The 24,115-nt window shown below is 41.1% G+C and overlaps 2 protein-coding genes across 4 annotated transcripts in view; one reads left to right on the top strand and one right to left on the bottom strand.

Moving 5' to 3' along the window:
* LOC109386197 (iron-sulfur cluster assembly enzyme ISCU, mitochondrial-like) overlaps positions 1 to 732 on the top strand; it is a 7,019-nt gene extending 6,287 nt beyond the window's left edge. Inside the window, exon 2 of the mRNA XM_019649135.1 lies at positions 1 to 732. This exon is cut by the window's left edge and continues 1 nt beyond it. Coding sequence (XP_019504680.1) covers positions 1 to 318 — 318 coding nt within the window. The 3' untranslated portion in view covers positions 319 to 732.
* The window catches only part of RNF10 (ring finger protein 10), a 30,556-nt gene extending 8,117 nt beyond the window's left edge, over positions 1 to 22,439 (bottom strand). The window contains exons 1-10 of one of the 3 annotated variants that reach the window (XM_019649132.1): positions 21,830 to 22,439; positions 13,198 to 13,394; positions 8,520 to 8,719; positions 7,531 to 7,621; positions 6,296 to 6,480; positions 6,079 to 6,215; positions 3,723 to 3,883; positions 2,304 to 2,429; positions 1,780 to 2,053; positions 1,448 to 1,581 (exon numbers count right to left, since the gene is read on the bottom strand). In XM_019649132.1, the coding sequence (XP_019504677.1) occupies positions 1,448 to 1,581; positions 1,780 to 2,053; positions 2,304 to 2,429; positions 3,723 to 3,883; positions 6,079 to 6,215; positions 6,296 to 6,480; positions 7,531 to 7,621; positions 8,520 to 8,719; positions 13,198 to 13,394; positions 21,830 to 21,986 (1,662 nt within the window). In that variant the 5' untranslated portion in view covers positions 21,987 to 22,439. Of the gene's footprint in view, positions 1 to 1,447; positions 1,582 to 1,779; positions 2,054 to 2,303; positions 2,430 to 3,722; positions 3,884 to 6,078; positions 6,216 to 6,295; positions 6,481 to 7,530; positions 7,622 to 8,519; positions 8,720 to 13,197; positions 13,395 to 17,886; positions 17,978 to 21,829 lie in introns of those variants that run through there. The other 2 variants (XM_019649133.1, XM_019649134.1) reach the window with 2 other exon arrangements.
* Between the last annotated feature and the right edge of the window lie 1,676 nt (positions 22,440 to 24,115).

The following is a 24,115-nucleotide window of genomic DNA, read 5'->3' as shown; positions in this document are numbered from 1 at the left end:
GTGGGGTCTCTTGACAAGACATCTAAAAATGTTGGAACTGGATTAGTGGGGGCTCCAGCGTGTGGTGATGTAATGAAATTACAGATTCAAGTGGATGAAAAGGGGAGGATCGTGGATGCCAGGTTTAAAACATTTGGTTGTGGTTCTGCGATTGCCTCCAGCTCCTTAGCCACCGAATGGGTGAAAGGGAAGACGGTGGACGAAGCCTTGACCATCAAAAACACAGATATCGCCAAGGAACTCTGCCTTCCCCCTGTAAAACTGCACTCATGCTGGCTGAAGATGCGATCAAGGCTTCCCTGGCTGATTACAAACTGAAACGAGAACCCAAGAAAGGAGAGGCGGAGAAGTAAGCCCTTGACGAAGCTTCCGGCCGGACACATCGGCTGCTTGTCCACCCGCCATGCAGTCACCGTAGATGCCCAAAGCCCCTCGCACTGCAGTGAAAGAGCTATGCTACACGCACATTTACTGTTCACATCATAGCTCTAATGCAAGCAAAATACACAGTGTAATTGTTCTGAATCCTGTGGTTTCTTTCAGCCCACTTTTATTGCCTTAACCCAGTTTATGTATATTCTGAATTGTGTGGATGGCCTCAAACCAAAATCAGTAATGAAGTCTCAAGTTTTGGTAGTCCATGAAGTGCACAAATATCTACTTTACCTGACTCTATTTTGGGGAAGATTACCAATAGAATGCGCTCGTGAGAACCAAGTATTGTACATAAAACAGATCTGCATATATGCAATAAATAAAAGAATGCAAGACAAAAAAAAATTTAAAAAATCTGGGAACCACTGACAGAATTAATGATAACATATCATTAGTGATACAGGAGGTTTCCCTATTAAATGAAGTTTGGCCTAAAACAGTAAAAAAATGAAGCATCAATTTAAGTTTAATTTTCTTTTTCTGCATGTTTGATGGAAAGTTTACAGTACTCAAAAAGTCTAAATTTGAGGCTTATAACAAATTTGTGTTCAATACAGGGAAAACTCTCAAAGGGCAAAAATTCATATATGTAAATTATCAGGCAATAATTCATAGGTATCTGCTAAACCAAAAATGCATTTCAAGCGTGTGTAAACTAGCTTAAAGCCTCCAAGGACTTTTGTTTTCTTGGACATTTCTCCCAAGCAGTAAGGAGAAAGAGAAACAAAAACTAATTCATCTTGACTCAAAGTAAGAGACATCTATATTCCCAAACCACAGAAAATAACCTGTGAAGCAGAAAGCAGTGGTGACTGACTTAACAGAACCCTAGCAATGGCAAGGTAGCACCATTTAAGTTTTTAAAAATTCACAGGCACCATCACAAAAATAGCCTTAAGATACAAAAAATTAAAGGCCTTGAAGGTTTGTGTATTTGGGTTGGCCAGGCCCACCTGAATGATATTAGGTTAATGCTGCTCCCCGACCCTCCACCTCTAAGGCAAGGCCTTACCTCAGACATGGAGTACCCAGCGATCTCCACCACCGTTGCCGAGATCTTCTCGGGGCTCTGCTCCAGGCTGCCATACTCCCGCACGAGGCAGCGCACATTCACAGGGTGCAGGAACATGTACTGCCCATCCTCCGCTGAAGACAAGTACCTCTATCACATAACAATCTCGGCCAATCCTCCAGACATGGCCCTCTTTATAGCTGGGCCTGCCTCTCCCTCCCCAAGCCGAAAGGCACAAGAGACCTAAGCGCCCAGGACCTTCTGCTCAGAGTCAGGTCATCTCTCCTAAACAACCCTGTGGCAACCCAGCCCTCCCCGTCAGGGACCCTCACCTTGGTAAAAGTAGTAACAAGGAGAGCTGCTCAGGTGTGTGAAGCCTGACTTGGTGATGGGTTCCTGCTGGCTGGACTCCGTACAAATGGTCCCCTCTCCGAGATTGTCACCTGCTAACTCCAAGTCATCACAGGCCTCTGACAACCCCTCAGGCTCCGGTTCAGACACTGCTTCCTCTTCCTCTACCAGAGGGAGACCAAGAGGACGAGAAGAGCCCAGAGCACAAACTTCGGTGGTTTCTTCATCAAAAGCAGACAGATACTCTAGCACATCCTGTTAGGACAAATTCTAGGTCAACAGAAAGTACATGTGGCAAAGGTAGGCATGGGAACCAAGCTCTCTGGATGTTTATCTTAGCTGTCACATTTACTGATCCCCTGGGGAAAGGACTAATAAGCACAGAGGAAATAGTCTAAGTCCCCTCTTCTCCCAAGAAAGTTCAGGTCTCACAACAGTGCCCATCAGCTCAACAGCAGCATTTGAGGAACAGTAGCCATTTAGTCTGGAACAGGGACACACTAACCTTCTTGGGTTGAAAAACAGACTCCTTCACCATGGGAGCCATCAGCACCAATTGTTCCAGAGCAGTCACGACACCAGTGACTTCCCCTCTGCTCTCCGCCAATCCTGACAGGGCCTCTTCCCGAGTCTAGACCACCAGAGAGAAGACCAGAGGAAGCTAAGTTTCCAGAAACAAACTTAGTTTGAAGGGCAAAGCCTTACAATGGCCTCTCTCAACAGGAACAGGAGTTAAAAGGCAACAAGACCCAATGGAAAGAGTTTAAGTACTTAAAATCCTCAATCTTTAAAGGAAACAGAAGCAAAAAGCATCTGTACTCAAACAGGATAATATATTCCACTTAGAGTCTCTGACAATGACAATACTACACACAAGTTTCCTACATAAATCCAAGAACACATAGTCTTCTAGTTTTTACAAACTATGCTGAGAGAGCAGCACCCCAGTGCAGGAGGCAGGGGTTTGGCCAACCTTCACCTCAACCTGGACAGCTTTTTACTTCTATGTAGCTTTTCTTCTACCTGAAATGCATTTGAACAAACGCTCTGCACTGTAGAAAGAAAATAACAAATACACAGGAACCTGCCCAAGGAGGATTTAGGAGTCAGAGAAATAGAAATTCAAATACCAGCTTCACTTCATATTAATTAGGTGTCCTCAAGCAAATTACCTAACCCATGATTCCATTTCCTCATCTACGAAAGGGGACACTGTATATCTATCACACCAGGATACGAAGCTTAAGGGAAATAAATGAAGAACAGTACCTTAGCACAGGGCCTGTCACATGCCACTCACTCAATGAACAAGGCCCTTCACTGTTTTAATACAGATCGGTGATTCTCAAGATGTGGTCTGGGGATGAGCAGCATCAGAATCACCCTGGAACTTGCTATATGCAAATTATTGAGCCTACTGGGCCCAGAACTACTGAATGAATCTCTCAGGGTGGAGCCAACACCCAGTAATTCTGATGCTTGTTAAAGCTTAAGAATCCCTGTTGTAGAGGATATGAGACACAGGGAATTCTATATTTGGGTCATTCTTGCTGCTCCAAAATCCTCAGCAGATATTGCTAGGGCCTGCTGGATAGGCCATAATACTTTCTCCACAATGTCCTTCAATAAAACATCTCTAAAAATAAATCCAAGTGTTTTCCTAGAAAACAAAAAACATACCTTTGTTTAACTAAGAACACAGCTAACCTAAGAAACTCCAGTGTCTCAATAAGTTATAAGTCATTACAATACGTTCCTTTCAGCTCCAGAGAATGCTTAAAACCCACTGTCAGCCCTTCCCTCCCCTCACCAAAGCCCAGAACAAATCAGTTTTAGCAATCCCCTGCTATTATTATTATCTTAAGTATGGGACCGAGGTAACTTACGCCCGCCATCCCGTCCTGGTTCCAGTATATCATCTCACCTTGAGCTCCTGGATGGCTGCCTCAATAAAGCAGGACTCGGGACTGTGCTTCTCCTCTGCCAGCTGCTGCTCAAGTGCTACTTTCTCTTCCTGAACTACCCGGCGCAGCACCTGCTCCTTTGAGGCCAGCAGCAACTTGGAGTACTGGCTGTGCTGTTCATCTACAAGAAAGCCAGCAAGATCACAAAAGCAGCACTCAAAGCTCGCAACACTGTGGCTAAACAGCAACTTTCACCTACAGCTTTTTTCCTAAGGTGAAGATGAAGTCGTTTAGCATAAACTCCTAAAAATAATTTAACAATGACCTTAATATAAGGTGTATAACTCTGACCCCATCATCTGAGGAATCTATCCTAAAAAACCCAAAGATGCAGTCAAAAATTTAGTCAAATGATATTCCTTGATTATAGCATTATCTGTAAAATCAAAAAAGCTGCAACCAACCAATCCAATAACACAGAAATGATTAATGACATGATGGTATATTCATTAAAGAGAATTTTGCAAACACTAAAAATGGTTTTCTAAGAAGGGAGCACTTAGTGACACGGAGAAAATATCCACATTACATGGACAAAAAAGATGCCAGACTAGAGTAAAACTTTTGGGGGTACCTCTGGATAAAAGGATCATGGATGATTTATTTCCTTTACTTCCCTCCCCCGTATTTTTTGTACTTTTTTTCAAGTTTAAAACAATGTTATCTTTTGAGAAACCCTTGAAATGCCCTATGTTTTCCCATCCTAGTACCTGGCACAGAGAAAACCATTTACAAATTTGAGTATGTATCCTTCAAACCTCTTCTATACATTTATATACCCTGGTTCATAAAAAATAGGTTTCTTCAAAAATAAACTAAGTTTTGTTCAGTCTATTTTTCATTCAGTGTGTCTTAAAATATTTCAAAATATTAAGAGTTCTATCCCATTTTTACCTTCTATATAGTGTTCCACAATGCTATACTCTCTAATAAGTAAGTCCTTTTGGAACATTTAGGTTTTTGCCAATTTCATGATAAAAACAATCCTATACACACTCCTCGATACAAATTATTTCCTTATGACACTTAAATATATAAATGCTGGATCAAAGGTTGTGGGTATTTTAAATACTACCAAATTGCCTCTTCAAAGGCTGTATGAATTTATACTCCCACCAAGAACAATAGTACCCATTTCCCCATCCCTGCCAATACCCAGTGTTCCCAATTTTTTTTTTTTTGCATCAATCTAATAGGCATTTTTGATTTGCATAACTCTTAGCAAAGTGAAATCTCTGTAGATACTTGGAGGTTATTCTGATATCCTTCTCTGGGAAGTTCTGTCATATGCTTAGCCCATTCTTCTATTAGGTTGTTAATCTATTTTATAGAGCATCTGTATGGTCTGAATGTTAATTTTTAGTTTTAAATGTGTAAATTTTCCCCTAGCTTATCAACTGTTAACTGCAGAATCTTGTCAATTTCAAATTTATCAATCTTTTTTATTAACTTTATTGGGGTCACATTGGTTAATAACATCATATAAATTTCAGGTGTACAACATTATATAATTCGACATCTATATACTCTATTGTGTGCTCACTACCTGAAGTCTAGTCTCCTTCTGTCACGATATAGCTGACCCCCTTTACCCACTTCACCCTTCCCCGACCCCTCCCATCTTTTCTTTTACAGCATCCATAGTTTCAGCCTGGTTCAAAAATCCATCCCTACCTGAAGATTTATAAAGATACTGTCCTATATTTTCTTTTAAAAGATGTATTTTAAACATCTTTTGGATGTTTTTACATTTAATTCTTCAGTCTATCAGGAATTGGTTTTTATGAGATAGGGATCTAATTTTATTTTATTTTTTTCATAAGGACAGTCAATTGTTTCAATACCATTTATTGAGAAACTGAAATGCCCAGAAATTGAAATGCCACTTTCATCCAATGCTCATCTCTACAGGGAATACAAGCCCTTGCACTTTGCCCACCATAAGCAATTATCACACTCTATACCCTAACTGCGGGGCTACCAGTCGGTCTCTTCTATTCGACTAATTTCTTTATGAAATGTGCTAAGACTGGCTGACTGAAATCCCTAAGACTGGGCACCGTGTCAGATACTATTCAACAAAGCCTTGTAAAATGAAAAATTAAAAAATATACATATAACTGAACCAAACTTAAACTCAAAGAGTTAAGCCACTCTCTGCAAACTCCACCCTAACCTCCTGGAATCCTATGACTAATTTGGAAACGTTAGAAATTGCATGCCTAAAGACTAAATTTCTGATAGTAGGAAGATATATTTAATAGCCTCAAAGGGTGTACCCAGGATTATTTTCCCCTAAAATTAACCCAAACTCACCTCCTAGTTGAATAGGATGGTCTACATTCATCCATTTGGATTTGGGCAAGGCCACCAACACCCCTTTCTCCCTCTTCATCAGCTGCATCGTAATGGTATCACCAACAACATACTGATGCGACTCTGTGGCAACAACACTGTAACATGGACATGCAGATATAGCAGGGCAAGGACTTAGCAGACTGGGGGTCTAATCTAGTAAATCTCTCCATCTCACCTCTTGAGATCTTTCTTATGCACAGAACTGTAACAGATGGGGCATTTACTCCAGGTCTTCTCACTCAGTGAAAGATAGTGCAGAATGCATGCCCAGCAGAAGATGTGTCCACAGCGAGTTATCTTGGCTGCAGTAGGTGGATATAGGCATATTGGGCAAGATGGCACTTCATGGCTACAAATGCGCTGAAACAAAATGGCACCACAAGTTACACTACTTTCAGAATTGACTAGGGATTGTCAAAGTTAAAGCCTCTCCTCTCCCATCCCCATCCTCATCCCTATACATCTCTACTCAACACATCTTCATAAAATTGTTCAACAATACCAAGTATATGCATGACAGCACTTTAAGCAAATCATTAAGGAAACCGTAATAGTGGTTTAATATAATAAAACAATGACACAACAGGAATTTTGGGGGTTCTATATCAAAGGGAAAAAATGACAGAAATCAATATAAGATCCTATTTACAAAAAAAAAACATTATATGTACACATACATACAGAAAAGCTTTAAAAAGGATCTGGAAGTAATGTACCAGTAATTTCCAACAGAGCAGTCAATGAGACTTTCACTTTTTATGGATCTCCACTTTTTCAAACCAATACATATAAAACAAGTTTCACAGGCCTTCTCTTAACCAATGTGTCACTCAGATGATTTTATGCATTTTCACAGTAACGGGAGTCCAGGCTTTCAGGCCTATCGTTTTGAAAGGTATGTTATATCATATAACCTAGAAGCAGCAAAGGGATACCCAGAGCACATAACTTCAATAGAAGACATGTAGCAGTGGCTTGGACAGACGTGCAGCTGTGTGGCTGATTCATCAGGCACAAGGATGAGGCCTGATTTGATACTGTTTACTATGAATGGCCACCAATGAAGCCATGGCCATGTAATGAGCCCACTCTCAGTCAGGAGGATAACCAGAGCCCGTCATGTATTTCCCTGGTTTTCCCAGGGGAGAGAAGGCAGTAGATAGGGACTACTTTTATACCTTCAGATCAGAGCCCTCCAACTGCCCAGTCCTACAAATCAGTGCCATTGGAGAGCACAAAGTGAACTAACTGCAGGAGTAACCAGGACTGATCTCTGAGAAGTGTCTACAGTAAGGCCTTGCAGAAAAGCATATCACCAGTGAACCCAGCCAACAGCTGCTGTGTCACCACAGTCCCTTTCTTTAGTTCTCTCTCCCACTAACAGCTTATAAGCTTAGCTGAGCTACTCACCACTTGTTCCACAAAGTCCCAATTGACTAAGGTATCAGGATCAGCGAAATGAACTGCGTAGTCTTGGTCTTCAGACACCACAAATTGGCAGCTAGCAATAGGAAGACATGGAAAAGGCAGGCTGTAAGAATCCACCAACAAGCCCTCAGCAGAAATTCGGCATCTCTTCACTTAGAAATCAAATGCAAGCCATTAGCACCCATGGTTGGTGAAGCAATGAACTGGGACTTCAGCCTCAGTTGTGAACCCTGGCTCTGGAGGGAATCCAAAGGCTCAGCGGTAGGAGTCTAAACCCATGAACTGTTTCTTCTGCTTCCAAGCCCAGCCAAGCTGCCTACAGTCCTCCTCTGAACTAAAATTAACCCAGACTGTGGCTTCATCAACCAGCTGGAAGCCAGGTCTGCTCCCTCACCCCCAGAAACCCTGGAACACAGCCAGTTTTCAAGGTAGCAGAAAAGGCTGTTCCCACGCAATCATCTGAGTACCAGTTCAAATAAAGTACTGAATGGTTACTTCAGTCTAGATCCAAGGTCAAATCTTACATTATAACACCACACAAAAGAAAGAAGGGAATCGGTATTTGAGCAAATGTACGCCAATTGTCATTCAATTCTCCCTTAAGTAATCTCTCCTCCTTTATAGAGAAGCTGAATCTCAAAGTGGGTAAATTACCCAAGATCAAAGGACAAAACCAGATTCAAATCTTGTCTAATTCCAAAGCAAACACTTTTACTACCTCATCATGATACTAAAGCATTATTTAATTTAGCATTTATTTATTTAAGCTTTATATTATTTTAAGCACCAAGAACACATTCACTTGGAAAGTGGGTTTTCAATACATGCCAAAAGAAAAAGAAAGAAAAGAGAAAACAGAAAAAAAAGGAAAAAGACCCAGATCAACTCCTTTTCTGTCTCTCTCCCCCAGTTTTTCTCAGCACAACTGCCCAGAGGTGCAATTTTACTTTCCTAAAAGTAGCCATACTCACTTGGCCTGTAAAAAGAGTTCCTTGTTAAAAGGCTTATGTCCCCACTTGTTCCTTTTTCCCCAGCTGCCATGTCCACTGCCTTCAAAGTGACCCGCTTGGCCACGGGGTTCAAAAGTGAAATTCAACAAGTGGTTCAGGTTGATCTTCTTTGGACCAGAGAACTGGGCAGGGCTAAACTCTGCCCGTTGAGCCTCTGCTACCTAGAGAGAATGAGAATGAATCAGAGTATTTCGATCAGGATGACAATGGCTTACAGCAGGAAACAGCACAGCCCCTCCTTCTATGGCTTAAAATATCAACTAAATAAAATACAGGCTTAAAGAATACAACCTTCTTAGGAAAAAGTAATGCAAAAATCTACCCAAGATCCAGATGGAAGTGGAGAGGGGAAAAAGAGGCTTCAACATACAATTACTTCAACTGTTTACTCTGCCCTAAGTGGCAATTAACCATTAAAGGACAAAAAGAACTTCTTTACCTATCTTGAAGCACAAAGATTTACTTATAGGATTAATCTTTCCACAGTCCCATAGAACTCCTACACCTTCACTCGTTAGCTACTTGTTCTCTGGTTTGTTTCTGGCAAAAGCAAGTCTGTGGAATTATATTCTGCAAGCGGCTTACAGGCAAGCTGCTAACTGCCATAGCTTCAGGATCCTGCCAGAAACTTCTATCTAAGATACACACTGCTATTCATTGTTAATTAAAACTGACAGAATTAGAACATGTAGGCAGACTGGCTCTGCCCAGAAATAAATCCAATCAGCAGACTCAGAAAGTTTAGAAAGTGGCAGGAAACAATGTAAGAAACACCACTGCACACAAGGATGAAAGAAAGCATTTGGGGCTCTTCAGTCCTCTTAATATTCCCAAATTGAAGTGGTACAGATACCTGCTATAAGTCAGCTAATGCATTTTCTAATCCCCCTTTCCCATTTACTGTCATAAGCATTTTACTAAGTCACTAAGTACTAGTATACAGTCACTTTAAATTATATATACAATCATTATATATTACATTGTATGGGCATATTATAATGCCCTTGTGTAGGACACAGGTTATTCATAGGTTTCCACCGTGTAACAAAATAATGCTGTGAGAAACACACTTTTGGATAGATCTTTATGCACCAATATTCGGACACCTACAATTATTTCTTTTGAATGTACAGCAGGAATAATTGGGCCAAAAAATTGCAAATTTAAGGTTTTGCTGGTTAGTCAAATTTGGAGATGAGTAAGCAGCACTTGCACATAGGTGATAAAGAACCTAAAGAGTACAAAAAGGGAAACAGTAAAAGATACCTTCTATTCCAGAGGTATTCTATGCATATACTGTATGCATACAGACTCATAGTATATGTCATAGTATCTGAACTTTATGATTAAATACAGTGACATACCATACAGTTAGGAAACTTCCTTATATCTTATTAACAATAGATCTTGGAAGACAACACCCCACCCCATTGTTTATGTAACTCAACCACAGGACGCCCAAAAATCCCACATCATCTCATGTCTCATCCCTTAAGACTTTCATTTCCATATGACTCTGCTATTCCCTAACCAGTTTTCCACGCCCAATGCCCCAAACTTAAGAGCTTGTGCTCACTCAACAAAATCCCCCACATTCTCAACCTCTATCTTCACCCTGTTATCCTAGCTTACCTACTGCCCCTCTTTCCGATACTGTCCATCATAATTCCTGATTATCCTTCCAACATGCTAACCTCTCAGTTCCCTTGACCTCCTCTCCTCCCATCAGCTTGCCCCCCATTCTACCTAGCCACTCATTTCTATGGGCATACCATCCACATATATATTGTCCAATACAGCAGCCATCACCAGCCAGATGTGGCTGCCGAGTACTTTAAGTGTGGCCAGTGCCACATTGTGAAAGAGCAGTTTTGGCTGTATTGGGTTAAAAATATTAAAATTAATTTTACTTTAATGCAGCAACTAAACAATTTTAAATTACACATATGGCTTGCACTTCTATTGGACAGTACTGCTCTACAGTCTAGACCATACTGGTTAACAACTGCACCTCTTCTACCACCTTAATTTTGAGCAACCTACATCCAACAGCAACTGACTCTTTTCCCAGCCTGTTCCCTCTAGTTCTGATTCCAACAATTCTTCACCCCCACTGGGGTCCTCAAGCCAGTGATACAACCCCCCCAAGTTTCTTTCCTTATTTGCCTTAGACACTATGATCCATTGCCTCCTCCTCATCTCATCAGTTTTACTCACCTAGCAAAACCCTTCCCCCGATGAATCCAACTCTCTGCCTATTCCACACCAGCACCAGAGCACATGCCTGTAGAACATAACCACACCACACTGACCAGTCTCACTAAAGTGAACCCTTATGCTGCCTGGCAGTCATACTACAATCCTATTGCACTTCTGTACTCCATGAACTCCCTCATTCACCCAGATCACTCCATTCCTCTGGCTTCCAAACCTCCTTCCTCAGCTCACCTTATCTACTTCACTGAGACAATAAGAACAATCGGAAAAGAACTCCTACGCTCTCCTACCAGAACTCTGCTTTCCTGTTACTGTGGATGAACCGGCGAAGCACCTAAGCCAGCTCCTCCACTGGTGCGCTAGATCCCAATTCCTCAGGAACTCAAGGACACTGTTCCAGCAATTCTCCCCCTTTCCTCTGCATCACATTTCCCCTCTCACCAGAACAATCTCATTAGCAAAGATATGCTGGAATTTCTCGAACCTTAAAATCTCAATCAACCTCACATTCCCCTCAAAGTGCTTACTGCCTCACCTCTCTACTTCCCTTTAGAGCAAAGTATTGTCTAAACTGCTGTTTCTTCTTCTCATTCTCCCTAAATCTATGCCGATCAGGTTTTTGTCCTCACTACTCCACCAAAGCAGCTCAAGGCCAACAACCTACCTTCACATTCTCAAATCTAATGGTCAACATTCAGTCCTAATCTTACTCAGCCTATAAGCAGCACAGGACAAAACTGATCACTTTCTCTAAATGGATTTCAATTATTTTCCTCCCTTTGTGCTGGTTCCCTATCATTGTGACTCCAGGCTCAGTCCTTGAATCCATTCATTTTTTGCAACTCACTTCCTTAATGACCTCACTTAGATCCACTGCTGCAAACACCAACTGCATGCAGACAGAAATCTTCCCCATTTCAGCAAATGGTATCTGAATTGGGCTCCTGCCAAAAACGTTAATCATTCATTACTCTGCTCTGATCCCACATCTAATGTATTAAAAAATCCTCTTGGGGGCCGGCCGAGTGGCGCGATGGTTAGGAACTGGCTTGGGACGCCAGAGGGCCCCGGTTCGGATCCCACATGTGAGGGCCAGTGACACTGCCTTCTACCAAAAAAAAGAAAAAAAAAATCCTCTTGGTTCTACCGTCAAATATTCCCGCAAATCTGACCACCTCTCACCACCATCTCTGTTTCAAAGCTTCCATCACTCTCACCAGGAATATCTTAATAGCTCCTAACTAGTCTCTCGGATTCCACTCTCCCCTTTAAAACTGCAAGTCAGATTACCTTACTTCTCTTTTTAAACTCAGGCGCGTCCCACCTCTCTGAACAAAAGCCAAAGCCCTCAAAGCTCCACATGATCTGATTCCTCTTTCCCCTTCTTTGGCTTCATTTCCTACTCCTCCTCCACCCATGGCAGTGACTTGCTTTACCTCCCATACACCAAAAACATTACCAACTCTGGTCCCTTGCACTTATTATTACTTCTGGCTAAGACACTTCCTCAATATTTCATCGTGTGCTCTCTTGATTCACTCAGGATTCTAATCAAAATTCACCTCATCAGAGAAGCTTTCCTTGGCCGCCTTTTAAAACTGTACTCCTTGTTATTCTCTATCCCTTTACCTCTCTACTTTTTTATAAAATTAATAAGCACTCACCATTGGATTTATTACATAATGATTTATTTGTTATCTCCCCAAACTAGAATGTAAGCTCCTGAAAGACAGTGTTCTACTTTATGTTCAATTCCAAATTCCTAAATGGTATTTGGAACATAGTAGACAAGGAATGAATTTCTGGTCAATGAATGAATTCTTCCATTAAACCGGTTCTCTTCTGAAATGGTTACATAGTATGGAACATTCAAACAGCAGGATAATTTATTTATTTATTTGTTGATGGCATTTAGGATGTTTCCTAAATTTTGCAACTACAAACAACACTGCAGTGAACTGCCTTCTATGTAAGTCTTTCTGCCCTTACAGAAGGATATCTAAGAAATTCCCAAAATCAAGAGTACCTGTGACTAAGGATATATAGCATTGTATATTTTGCTAGATACTACAGGGCCAATATCATTAATTAATCTCATTTTATTATCTAAATATTCCAAAGAGTACCTATAATTCAAGGGTGATAATAAAAGGACTATACAAATTAAGGTACCCCAAATTTGTTGTAATTGCTCACAATCCAGGATTATGATGTCTTCATCCTTCAAGAAAATTTTCATAACCTTCAAAGGAAGAAAGGAGGCAAAGCTCCAAACCTGGTTAATCCTCAACTACTCAAGACTGCTTTGGTTGTTTATTCTTCCATCTCTTGTTTTCCACCTCCCCAACTACTGATAAATTGGAAAAAAAAAAAACAGACCTCATGCTTATATTCTAGAAAGAAAATCTGTAAGATCCCATACCTCATCTCGTCTTCCACCATTAAAAGAAGAGCTAAAGAGTTTGCTGCTGCCGCCGCCCCTTTGAGGAGGCATCTTGTTAAAAGTTTTGCTTTTCTGTGAATTGGAGCGACGGGATTGGTTGCTAAAATTTTCATTTTTGGGGTAGGAAGGTTCACGTTTGCGATTGTAACGCTTGGATCCACTTGAGTTCTTTCCATCTGAAAGCAAGAAATAAAAGAACTAGTTGAGAAATGATACAATACTTGGCCAACTGCTCTCCACTTCAAGACAAAACTGTGTTTAAACAAGGGTAAACGGGTCTGGGCCCTTCCACGACCTCCAAGAATTCTGGGTTTGGGCCAGAGCATTAGTGCTTTGGGCAAGACATCACATAGTAACGTGTTTTTTTGTTTTGTTTTTTAATGATGAAACCTGAAGAGTCCCTCCCTCAGGACAAACACTATAAAGACCAAACCACAGATTTGGTTCACAGATTTGTGAAGAGATTCTCAGTTCACAATGACTCTGTTTTATAAAGCTTAACCAATGCTCTTACAAAAGTCCACTCACACAAAGTGATAGGAATAGTCTCTCTCTCTCTCTCTCTCTCTCTCTCTCTCTCTCTCTCTCTCTCTCTGTGTGTGTGTGTGTGTGTATCAAGTATTTTATCTGGAGGCAGGATAGAAGACATTTTTTCCTTAAATTATGACAAAATAACTAGATTCTGTACTGCAACAGCTTGGCCTAGGCCCTAGCAGATATACTGAAGAGGCATAAAACCAAACCAATATTTACATATGTTCTAGAGGTCAAACTGAGAAGGTATTAAATTGACAAAATAAGTTGAGCTCTAAAAGCATATTAGATCAGCATGAGTTACACCCTTTTAAAAAATATTTGCTTTTTTTCCTTCCCATTATAAGAATATATGTTCAATTTTGAAACCCAGAAGAGTAATTTACATTTGCCAGTACTCAGAGAATACCAATCTATGAACAGTGTTTCCTTTCCTTTTACTCTCCATTTTATCCACATGCCGCACATCTTCCATAAAATGACAGACATAGAAGATATACTGTCTTCCACCTATTACTCCAAAAGCATTTTCATGCATCCATAGTCCTCAAAAGTATGATTAATGGCTGCACTATTGTCTACCATATGCTTACATAATAATATAACCAATTCCCTATTGCTCTACATTTAGATGGCATCTAATCTTTTTGCTAGTTTAACAGTATTGGGAGCCTCTTTACACAGAGGCCTGTATGATTATGCCAAATTCTCAAAGTGAAATCAGCAGGTCAAATATAATCATTAAAGTCTCAAGTTGCTTTCTAGAACCATTATACTAATTTATTTACATTGCAACGACACCATAAGACAGAATGTCTAATTCACTACATTCTCAATAATACTGAGTTGAATAAACTTTGCTAAATTGAAGGGTCAAAATAATTTGTTTTAAATTTGAATTTCTCTGATGACTGGCAACAAGCACTTTTTCAGTCCGCTGGCCATTTGTATTTCGTATAAACAGCTTGTCTGTAGTCTCTGCCCCATTTTTTTTGCTGGGGAACTGAAATGCAGATTATTTTGTCCCAAATCGAACAAAGAATCCTGACCAGTCATACTTAACCTGTGCAAAGGTTTGCCATCTTTTAAAAAAAAAAAAAAAGGCAAAATAAAACCTGAGAACCATACACAGCTAAAGAGCTAAAGGTGAAAGAAGTCCCCTATCTTTAGACAAAAAAAGACTCATGTATCATTCTTGTCCTTTTGCTCACTCCATGTTGTCTTATTTCAACATGGAAATCTGACCAAATCAAGTCTTGCATACGAATTTAATGGCTTTAAAAGCAAAAATTTAAGAGAAAATGGAAGTTGAAGGATGTTTAATGAAGAAATTCATTAGGCTAACCCTCAAACTTTAAGGAAGTGGAGGTTTTCAAAGTCAAGAGAATTTCATCACGAGCCTCAGGAACTACAAAGTTTTTTCCCCAAAATATAGTTTAATCCTGTTTATGTTTAAAATATGTAATTAACAGAAACATGTCTGGAAAGGCAACACAGCAGGCTGTTAATGACAGTCACCTATGGGAAATGGAGCTAGCCACTTTTACTACCGTATTCCCCCATATATAAGACGCTTCCATGTATAAGACGCACCTTAATTTTGGGGCCCGAAATTTGAAAAAAATGTATTCATAAAGTTATTGAACTCAACTTTTATTTATCATAAAATTCATACAACTCATCACTGTCAAAACTCCCAACCATTAGCTTGTCCTCATCTGTGTCTGACGACGAATCACTGTCTTCATATAGTGCCTCGTCCTCAGCGGGAAATGCAAGTAGTAAAAAAATCTACAACCACTGTATAAGATGCACCCAGTTTTTAGACCCCAAAATTTTCGAAAAAGGGTGCATCTTGTACATGGGGAAATACGGTAGTTCATTGGCATCACCCAGATGAGCTTTTATGGGATTCCTGTGTTCAAGCCTCACCTTCTAATATTAGATTTCAGTATACTTTTAATTTCGGTAATTTTTAAAAATATCAATACCTAGAAAAAATTATTTCTAGACAAGTAGGATGACTAGCTTATTTTACAGCAGACTAAATAAACCCAAGGTGAAGTCTATCTTCAGAGAAAAGGAAACATTAGCTGATAAACCAGTCTAAATTTTGACAGCACAAAGTTTGTCAACAACATGGTATAAATGAGAGGTATGCCATCCTGTCCAAACCTGACCACATTATGACCTGGGAGACAAGCTAATAGTCATGTGAGACGGCAGCAATGCAAACAGAAAACAGATGGTCACAGAAACACTGCCAAGCTAGGTTAACGCCCTACCAGTTACCTTTAAATCCCAGTTAGGAAAAGTGGCTAGAGTTGAATCTGAAGTTAGAATTTATGAAATACTTTTACCTACTACTTCAGTTAGCAAGTTACTGTCCAATATGGCAGTGTAACAATTAGAAAGTGAGGCTTTGCCCTCAACCCATGGAATTCATTTATAATCAGATTTCAAATACAAAGAAAATTCAGAGGATACAGGACCCAGCTAAATTTACCATGAGAACAAATGAGGTCTTATGAATAGAGGCATATACAGAAAACATGTATTCCTCAAACCTCATTACCCAAGACAGTTTACAATGGTCCGCCTGACCCTGTTGCTTTCAAAACAAACACCTAATAGTTTGCAGAGATTTAGGTAAAGCCAGACTCTATACTTCAAGGGCTTAAGAAAGTAAGTTGTGGGCCGGCCAGGTGGCTCAGCTGGTTAAGAGCTCGCTTGGGAGCACCAGCTCTGAGCAGCAGGGCCACGGTTCGGATACCACATTGAGGGCCAGTGACCCTCACCCTCTACAGCTAAGATGATGAACAACAGCTCGACCTGGAGCTGGGCTGCTGTGAGGCTGCAGCGGGGCTGCAGCGGGCTGCAGTGGGCTGCCGTGAGCTACGTGAGTGGCCGGCAGCCGTTTTGAGCTGCCAGGAGCCGCTTTGAGCGGCCAACCAATGACCAGCGACCGACTACCTCACCCGAGAAGAGCGCAATGATAATACCAACATGGGCCAATGAAGTGACGTCCTCCATAACTAGACTAAAGAACAAAACAGCAATTTGTCTACCTGTCTGTTCCCCTCTCCCCAATTCCCCAATAAAATCTTTAAAAAAAAAAAATGAAAGTTGGCACTCAGCAGGATGGTTTTTCATGTAGTCACTTATTGCCACACGGAAAAGGAAACAGTTTCATAATGCTCTCTGATGGACAGAGAACTATTTCTAAAACAGATTACAACAACTGACCACATATGGATTTATGATTTCAGTTGCTAAAAGCAACTCCCTCATCTTGTCTTCCACTTACCTAAAGGTATAAAGTCAGACATCTAAAGTGCAAGGTTGGCTCTTATCTCTAGACCCAGGCAACAGGCAGCTAAAGACTGAAGGTACAGTCAGGCCTGGGACCCAGGGATAAAATTCACAGTACTGTTTTTGAAATGTTCTACAAACAACTTGCCAGGACATACATGTAAATAACTTAGGGGTAGAATTTGTCCTCCTTTCTTTGATAGTAGATACCAATGAGAAGATCTGCTTTAAACTAAAAAAGTCAAGTTAAGTTTTTGGGAGAAACGTAGTCTCTATTGAAAGTTTTAAATTTCAAAGTGGTGGTTCTCAATTCTGGTTGCATAAGAGAATCACTCGCAGAGACTTTTAAAGCTATGGATGTCAGGGCCCAACCCAAATCTAAAGAATCAGAAAGAATCACTAGGGAAAGGCCCCACACATCCCTATTTTTTTAAAAAGGTCCTCTGGAGATTCTAATGCACAGCCAGAGCTGAAAACAACTAACTGCCAAGAACTACTGTCAAGACACATTCCAAAAGGGACAAGACCATTAGTTAAATGGCTCAAATCCAGAATGCAGGATCCAAGAATCCACAAGAGACTTGAAAACTTAATCCAGTGTCTGTTATGTCACATTCCCCTAGTAGAAAGGTCTCTACCAAATAGCATACCTCAGTCTCTTGCCCCCATTACCAAAGGAAAGGCCATGCATTTTTCAGTTAAATAATTTGGTATCAACATTTCTAGCTCTAGTGCTGACAGGTGGCACAGCCTAGAGGTCAGAAGACCAGCCAGGAAGTTTCTGCTGCTGATTCATGCTGTAATCACAAGCAAGTTGCTTACCCATCGTCCAGAGTGGTTGACAAGCACCTCCGGAGGGGCATTATATGGCCTTACTACAGAATCAACTGACAACAAATTGAATCCAGCTGAAATTAGTAATTCTGAATGAAAGGAAGAGAGAGGTGGTATCAGGAATGATGCATGTGCCAGTAAGTTACCTGCATAAGTGAATTTCTACAAAATGTATTTATAAATATTACCTAAGGCTTCTTAAGAATTCACTTGGATAAATCATTCTAACCCCTCTAACCTCAATTTTCTTGTCTGTAAAATAGGGCTAATCCTCTACCCTCCCTCTTCACAGGGTCATGAGAATTAAGAGACAACTTCTGTAAAATGCCTACCACAGTGGTTGGCACATTTTGGTCAAGGCACCCACTAGACTTCCAACAAAGCCATACAAGCCAGGGACTCCAGCCAACAAGACTGGGATTCTTTTAATTTCTCTACGTGGTTCTTACTGAAGGCTTCAAGTCACCTCAATTTTCAAAGCTATTAAAACCTCCAGCTCAGAGGCATTCTTCAAGGCAGATTACCACCAGCAACCTGGCTTCTGGTACCGGAATAAAGAGGAAGAGTATTAGGACAGTGCTTCACATCACCAACCTCAAAATAACTGCTTCATAATACCTGACCTTCTCTTAACCTCCATGGCAATACCATTCCCCACCCAAGGGAATGAGGCAAGAGTCTGGTTCTGGGCCAGGGTCCATTGTTTACCCATAAACTGCCTAGCCTCTCTCTTGTCTCTACTTTTTTTGCTCTTTCTAGACTTTCCCCAAACCCTATCCCACCTCTCCCCTCCGGGCTATATTCCTGGGATATTCACTGTAGAACAGTCTTAGAAGTGCATCTTAACCCTACAGAAACAAAGCTGTACATCCAAGAAAAGGAATGTATGTGAATGTTTGAAGCAATTAGCCAAGGCAAAAGAAATTGTGGCATGCCACTGTGGCCGGCAAGATCAAATAAACCCCGGAAGCCAAATTTACCTGCACGAAGGGCAAACTTAAGCCAGCCACAGGATCCAAGACTGAAGTATATTAATCATGTAGCTAGGAAGCAAATAACCATTTATTAGACACATGGTTTAGAGAACAGAAATTACAGAGGTTCTTTCCTCACATGAGGTAGGGAAAGGAAATGGGATAAGTGAATTAAATATTTAAAAATTGCAGAACTCTTGTTAACTTTGACAAGAGAAAGGCAAGTTATGCCTTTTCACTTTACCCTTCGTATTCTTCCTTCAACTCAGTACTCTGAAACTTAAGAGGTTCTTTCAACAATTTCCAGCAGAATCAAATACATCCAGTGTTGAGTCGGATTTTGAAATATTTCAGAAACCTTTTTATGGAATTATGTTGAGTTTGAGTCTACCCTTTCGTTAGAGCAACCATCTAGAAGTCACTGTATAAGATAAGAGATCCTGAATGACATCTGTTGTGGCAGCACTGATCTGTAATTAACCTTCATTTCAACCTTAAAAATTAGCCAATATCCAGAGTTTCCTAAGCCATTGTTTAATCACTTCCTACTTTACCTTTGAATTTGTTCCTTAATGCAAATAGTGGATTATGGATGAAGAACTCTGTATTTAGCTACAAACCTTCCCTTTTGCTAAAGGTAAATACATAGCAGTAGACAGAAAAGCAGGCACTGGCAATGGCAAACATGGTCAAGCTTTCTAACAGATAACATTAAACAATAACTAATGATACCAGAGGGCACACTTGTGTATTTCATAAAACCTAGCAAAAAGTCCTTTACATGAGTTTTTATTTTCTTCCTCAGAAGCTTTCAATTAAGGTGAACAAATGTTTTAAGAACGCTTTAGAAGTGTTTAACTGTTTAAAAAAATTAAAAAACCAACAGAAATCAATTTAGTCAGAATGAACTCAACAATTAATTCTTCTGTACAAGTCTGTTTGAAACATTAACACTGACAAATATTTGTTTTGGTCAAAATACAACAGAATTCTATATCATCCTGTTGGGTAATCAGTTAGTTCCATTAATCAACATATTTAAAGTGAGGGACAATATTAGTAAAATGTCTTAAATACCTCAGCTTTATTATTGTTTTATTTTATTTTATTTTTTTTAGCTGAGCCATCCTGCCACCTGTTGGCAGCTCAGCGGCTGCTCAGCTCGGGCCAGGACTCGAACCGCTGTTGCTCAGAGCTCACACTCTTGAGCAAGCTCTTAACCAACTGAGCCACTCAGCTGGCCCTTTATTGTTTTATTTTGTTTCGGTTATTGAAAACTTTCAATTACTGCCTCACTAAAGAATACACTTAAAGACATTTATTGCAGCTGACTCATGACTCTATGTTAGTGGTTTAAAAAGGAGCCCCAAAAAATTAGTTGAAAGTTTGGATAGCCGGAAAACCAAAATCTTTAACTTTACATCTGAGAATAGTGTACAAAAGTAAAGTTATTTATTAACTACACTGAGAAATAGTCTAACCACTCTAAACCAGTTCCAGCACTGGTCAGGACCGGCTACCCTCTATCTCTAGAAGGATCTGTGATAAAGCTACACATGTACAAAACCCCAAAATTAGTCTACATAACACTGCCTGACGTGGCCTGAAGAATCCACACTAATCCCTGCCTAGACATTTAAAGCATTCATTTATTATCGAGACAACTGGTCTCCACCTGAGTTCCATAAACAATCTCTACCAGTACTTGGTACACGAGGTAAACAAGTTTGCTATATCCAGCAGATAAACTCTGAACTCAAGTCAGCCTTATAGTTTTTCTTTTTGTTTCTAAGTCAGCCTTACAGGTTTTTTAACCTCAAAAAGTTTTAAACAACTGGACCTCCACATGTGGGGACTCCAAATGCTCCCCTCTCTGACACACTTCCCCACTCCCACAGAAACCATCTTCTTACCACTGTTAACATAATCACAAAAGAGCAGAGATTACAAGAGATTACAACTCCAAGCTCTGCCAATTCCTAAACTCCTGGCCTCTCAACTTTTTCCTTCTTTAGATAAACAATTCCACCTTGCTGGACAGGTTAGTAACTGGAGTATCCGTAACAGAGGATAAAGCCGAGCCCAGTATCTGGCACATGGTAAACCCTCAATAAATGGTAGCTATTATCATCATGATGGTCATACTTTAATATTGAGAAGCATGACTACAAAAATGACAAACTCTTCCCTGTAAAAGGACACTACTGGAGCCTAACAGGGAAATAGGCATGATGTCTATTTGGTGCATAATAGGTGTCAGGTACTCTCCTAAGCCCTCGGGTTCATTTGCTTTCTAAATTAATTTATTTAATTCTCATCCTCTCCACCTTTACAGGTAAGGAAATTCAGACACTCACTCAAGGTCTGGCAAACCTAAAGACTGAATCCAGAGCCTGTGCTCTTCAACATGGCTCCATACCAAACAAAGCCATTCAAGGACAAGTCCTCTTCAACAGAGGGATGATGGCTCTGGGGCCAGGTTATTAAATAGGAGCTTTGAGTTTGAGAAGTCCTTGCCCCACCCTGCCCTGTTTAAACTTGAACACTATCCAATGCTAATTCAACATTAAAGGGTAGAAAAACTTAGTGGTTTTAGGAGCTGGACTGATGAGTCAGGCAAACCAGGTCTTAAGGCCTCCTGAGAGGCACGTACTAGGCGGACAACCTTACCTCTCTGAACCTGTTTCCTCATCCGCAAGACGGGAATAAGAATAGCATCTACTTCACAAGCTGTTTCGATTATTAATGCAAGGATTCACGTAAACCACGCGGTACAGGGCTCATTAAGTGGTAATGGGAGCCATGGAAAAGGGCAGAAAAGTAGGAGCCATAGTAGAACGCGAAGCTTGTCCCGGGGTGTGACTGAGCCAGCAGACACCAGAGCAAGGATCCGCCCCAGCCTGAGGGGCAGTCGCCCCCCCACCCCACCTTCCACCACCACAGGAGCCCGCCCTTACCGCTCTTGGGTTTAGACTCGCCGGCAGGCCCCGCCGAGGCGGAGCGGGGCGGCTGTTGCCCTTTGCTGCTGCCCGAAGAGGCGGAGGAGCTGTTGGAGCCGCTGTTCTTGTCCATGTCGGAGGCGGTGGCGGCGGCGTTGGGGGAGCTCTGCGGCATCAACGGGGGCCTCGGCGGCGGCGGCGGTCGGAGCGGAGCGGGCGCTGCAAGGACCCAGGCTCATGGCGTTCGGGGCCGGCGGGGGTCGGCGGCGGCAGCGGTTCTCGGCCTTCATGGCGACATTTTTTCCCTGTTTCCTTACTCGGCTTCTCAAACTGGAAAGAGAAGCGGCGGGTGGGGCTGTCGAGCCCGGTGGCGGCGGTGACTGAGAAGGAGTAGGCCGGGGCTCGGAGGTCCGGGCCGGGCCTGGCGGGGCGGAGGCTGCGGGGAAAGGGGACGCGAGGGAAGGTGCGCGAGCCCCGCCGGCCGGCCGGACACGCTCTCCCGCCGCGGGGCAGGGGAGAGGGCTGGCTCTCTTGGTGTCGGGGACGGGTGTCTCCGACACAGCGACCAACTCTCGCCTCTGGGCCGAGGCCGAGCTGCTCCGGGAATGGCGACGAGTCGCCAAACAGCATCTCGAAGAGCCCGGATGAACTATATATAGTGGAGATGTTGAAGTGAGGCACTCTGGGAAATGTGGTTTCCGCCTTCATCCGGGTCCAGTGATTTGTTTTTCTCAGTGTTTGAGAAGCCATACAGGATGATGGGACTTGTAGTCAGGTTTTAGTCAGTATGCTAATAATGTGTACTGCGTAATAATATACATTACTAATAACACACCCAAACATTGGAATACCTGTGGAATTCCTTTGTTGACTCACTGTTTAATTTATAGTTCTAATACTAGTATTAATATCAATTTATTTGTGGCTCTTATTCTATCTCCTGTAATAATAATAGCAACAATAATGGCAAAACCTTACATTTAATATCACTTTACAGCACTTTCTCATACAATACTTCATTTCATTATTAGTAAGTCATTTATTAATATAAGCCACTGTTAGTATTTAATTAATAATAGTTATCATTCAGTGGTTATCAGCAGACACTGTGCTGTGCAGTTTATATAGATTATCAATCCTCACAATAACTCAAATTTAAAAACAAGGAAATAGGCTTAAAAAGCTCAGATCAAACAAACAACCCAATTAAAAAATAGGCAGAAAACATAATAATTTCTCCATGGAGGACATATATATGAAAAGATGCTCAATGCCACTAATCATCAGAGAAATGCAAATAAAAAGCACAATGAGATACCACCTCACTCCTGTCAGATTAGCTATCATCAATAAGTCAACAAATAACAAGTGTTGGAGAGAATATGGAGAAAAGGGAACACTCGTGCAAATTGGTACAGCCACTATGGAAAACCAGTATGGAGGTCCCTCAAAAAATTAAAAATAGAACTACCTTATGACCCAGCAATTCCAAAGAAATCCAAAACACTAATTCAAAAGGTATATGCACCCCTATGTTTACTGCGGCGCTATTCACAATAGCCAAGATATGGAAACAACCAAAATGCCCATCAGTAGACAATTGGATAAAGAAATTGTGGTACATTTATACAATGGAGTATTACTCTACCATGAAAAAAGAATGAAATCTTACCATTTGTAATACCATGGATAGACCTAGAAGATATTATGCTAAGTGAAATAAGTCAGACTGAGAAAGACAAATACCATATGATCTCACTTATATGAGGAATCTAAAGAACAATAAATGAGCAAACAAAAAAGAAATAGACTCGGAGATACAGAGAAAAAACTGATGGTTGCTATATGGGATGGGGATGGAGGAGAAGGTGAAGGGATTAGAAAGCACAAATTGGTAGTCACAAAAGAGTCAAGGGGATGTGAAATATAGCATGGGAATATAATCAATAATGTTGTAAAGATTATTTAGGGTGTCAGATGGGTACTGGACTTATTGGGGGGATCACTTCATAGATCGTGTAGATGCCTGACCACTGTGCCGTACACCTAAAGCTTATGTAGAATAATATTGAATGTCAACTATAATTAAATACAGAGAGTGCCACAAAAATGTACATGCCTTTTAAGAAAGGAAAACTATTGGGGCCGGCCGAGTGGCGCGTTGGTTAAGAGCTGGCTTGGGACGCCAGAGGGGCCCGGTTCGGATCCCACATATGAGGGCTAGTGACACTGCCCTCTACAGCTAAGATGCTGAACAACAGCTCAACCTGGAGCTGGGCTGCCGTGAGTCACCGGCGATGGCGT

The sequence above is a fragment of the Hipposideros armiger genome, unplaced genomic scaffold (assembly GCF_001890085.2).
Source record: "Hipposideros armiger isolate ML-2016 unplaced genomic scaffold, ASM189008v1 scaffold_129, whole genome shotgun sequence".
NCBI lineage: Eukaryota > Metazoa > Chordata > Mammalia > Chiroptera > Hipposideridae > Hipposideros > Hipposideros armiger.
Note: the sequence above shows the minus strand (reverse complement) of the source record. Positions and strands in the feature narration are given on the sequence as shown.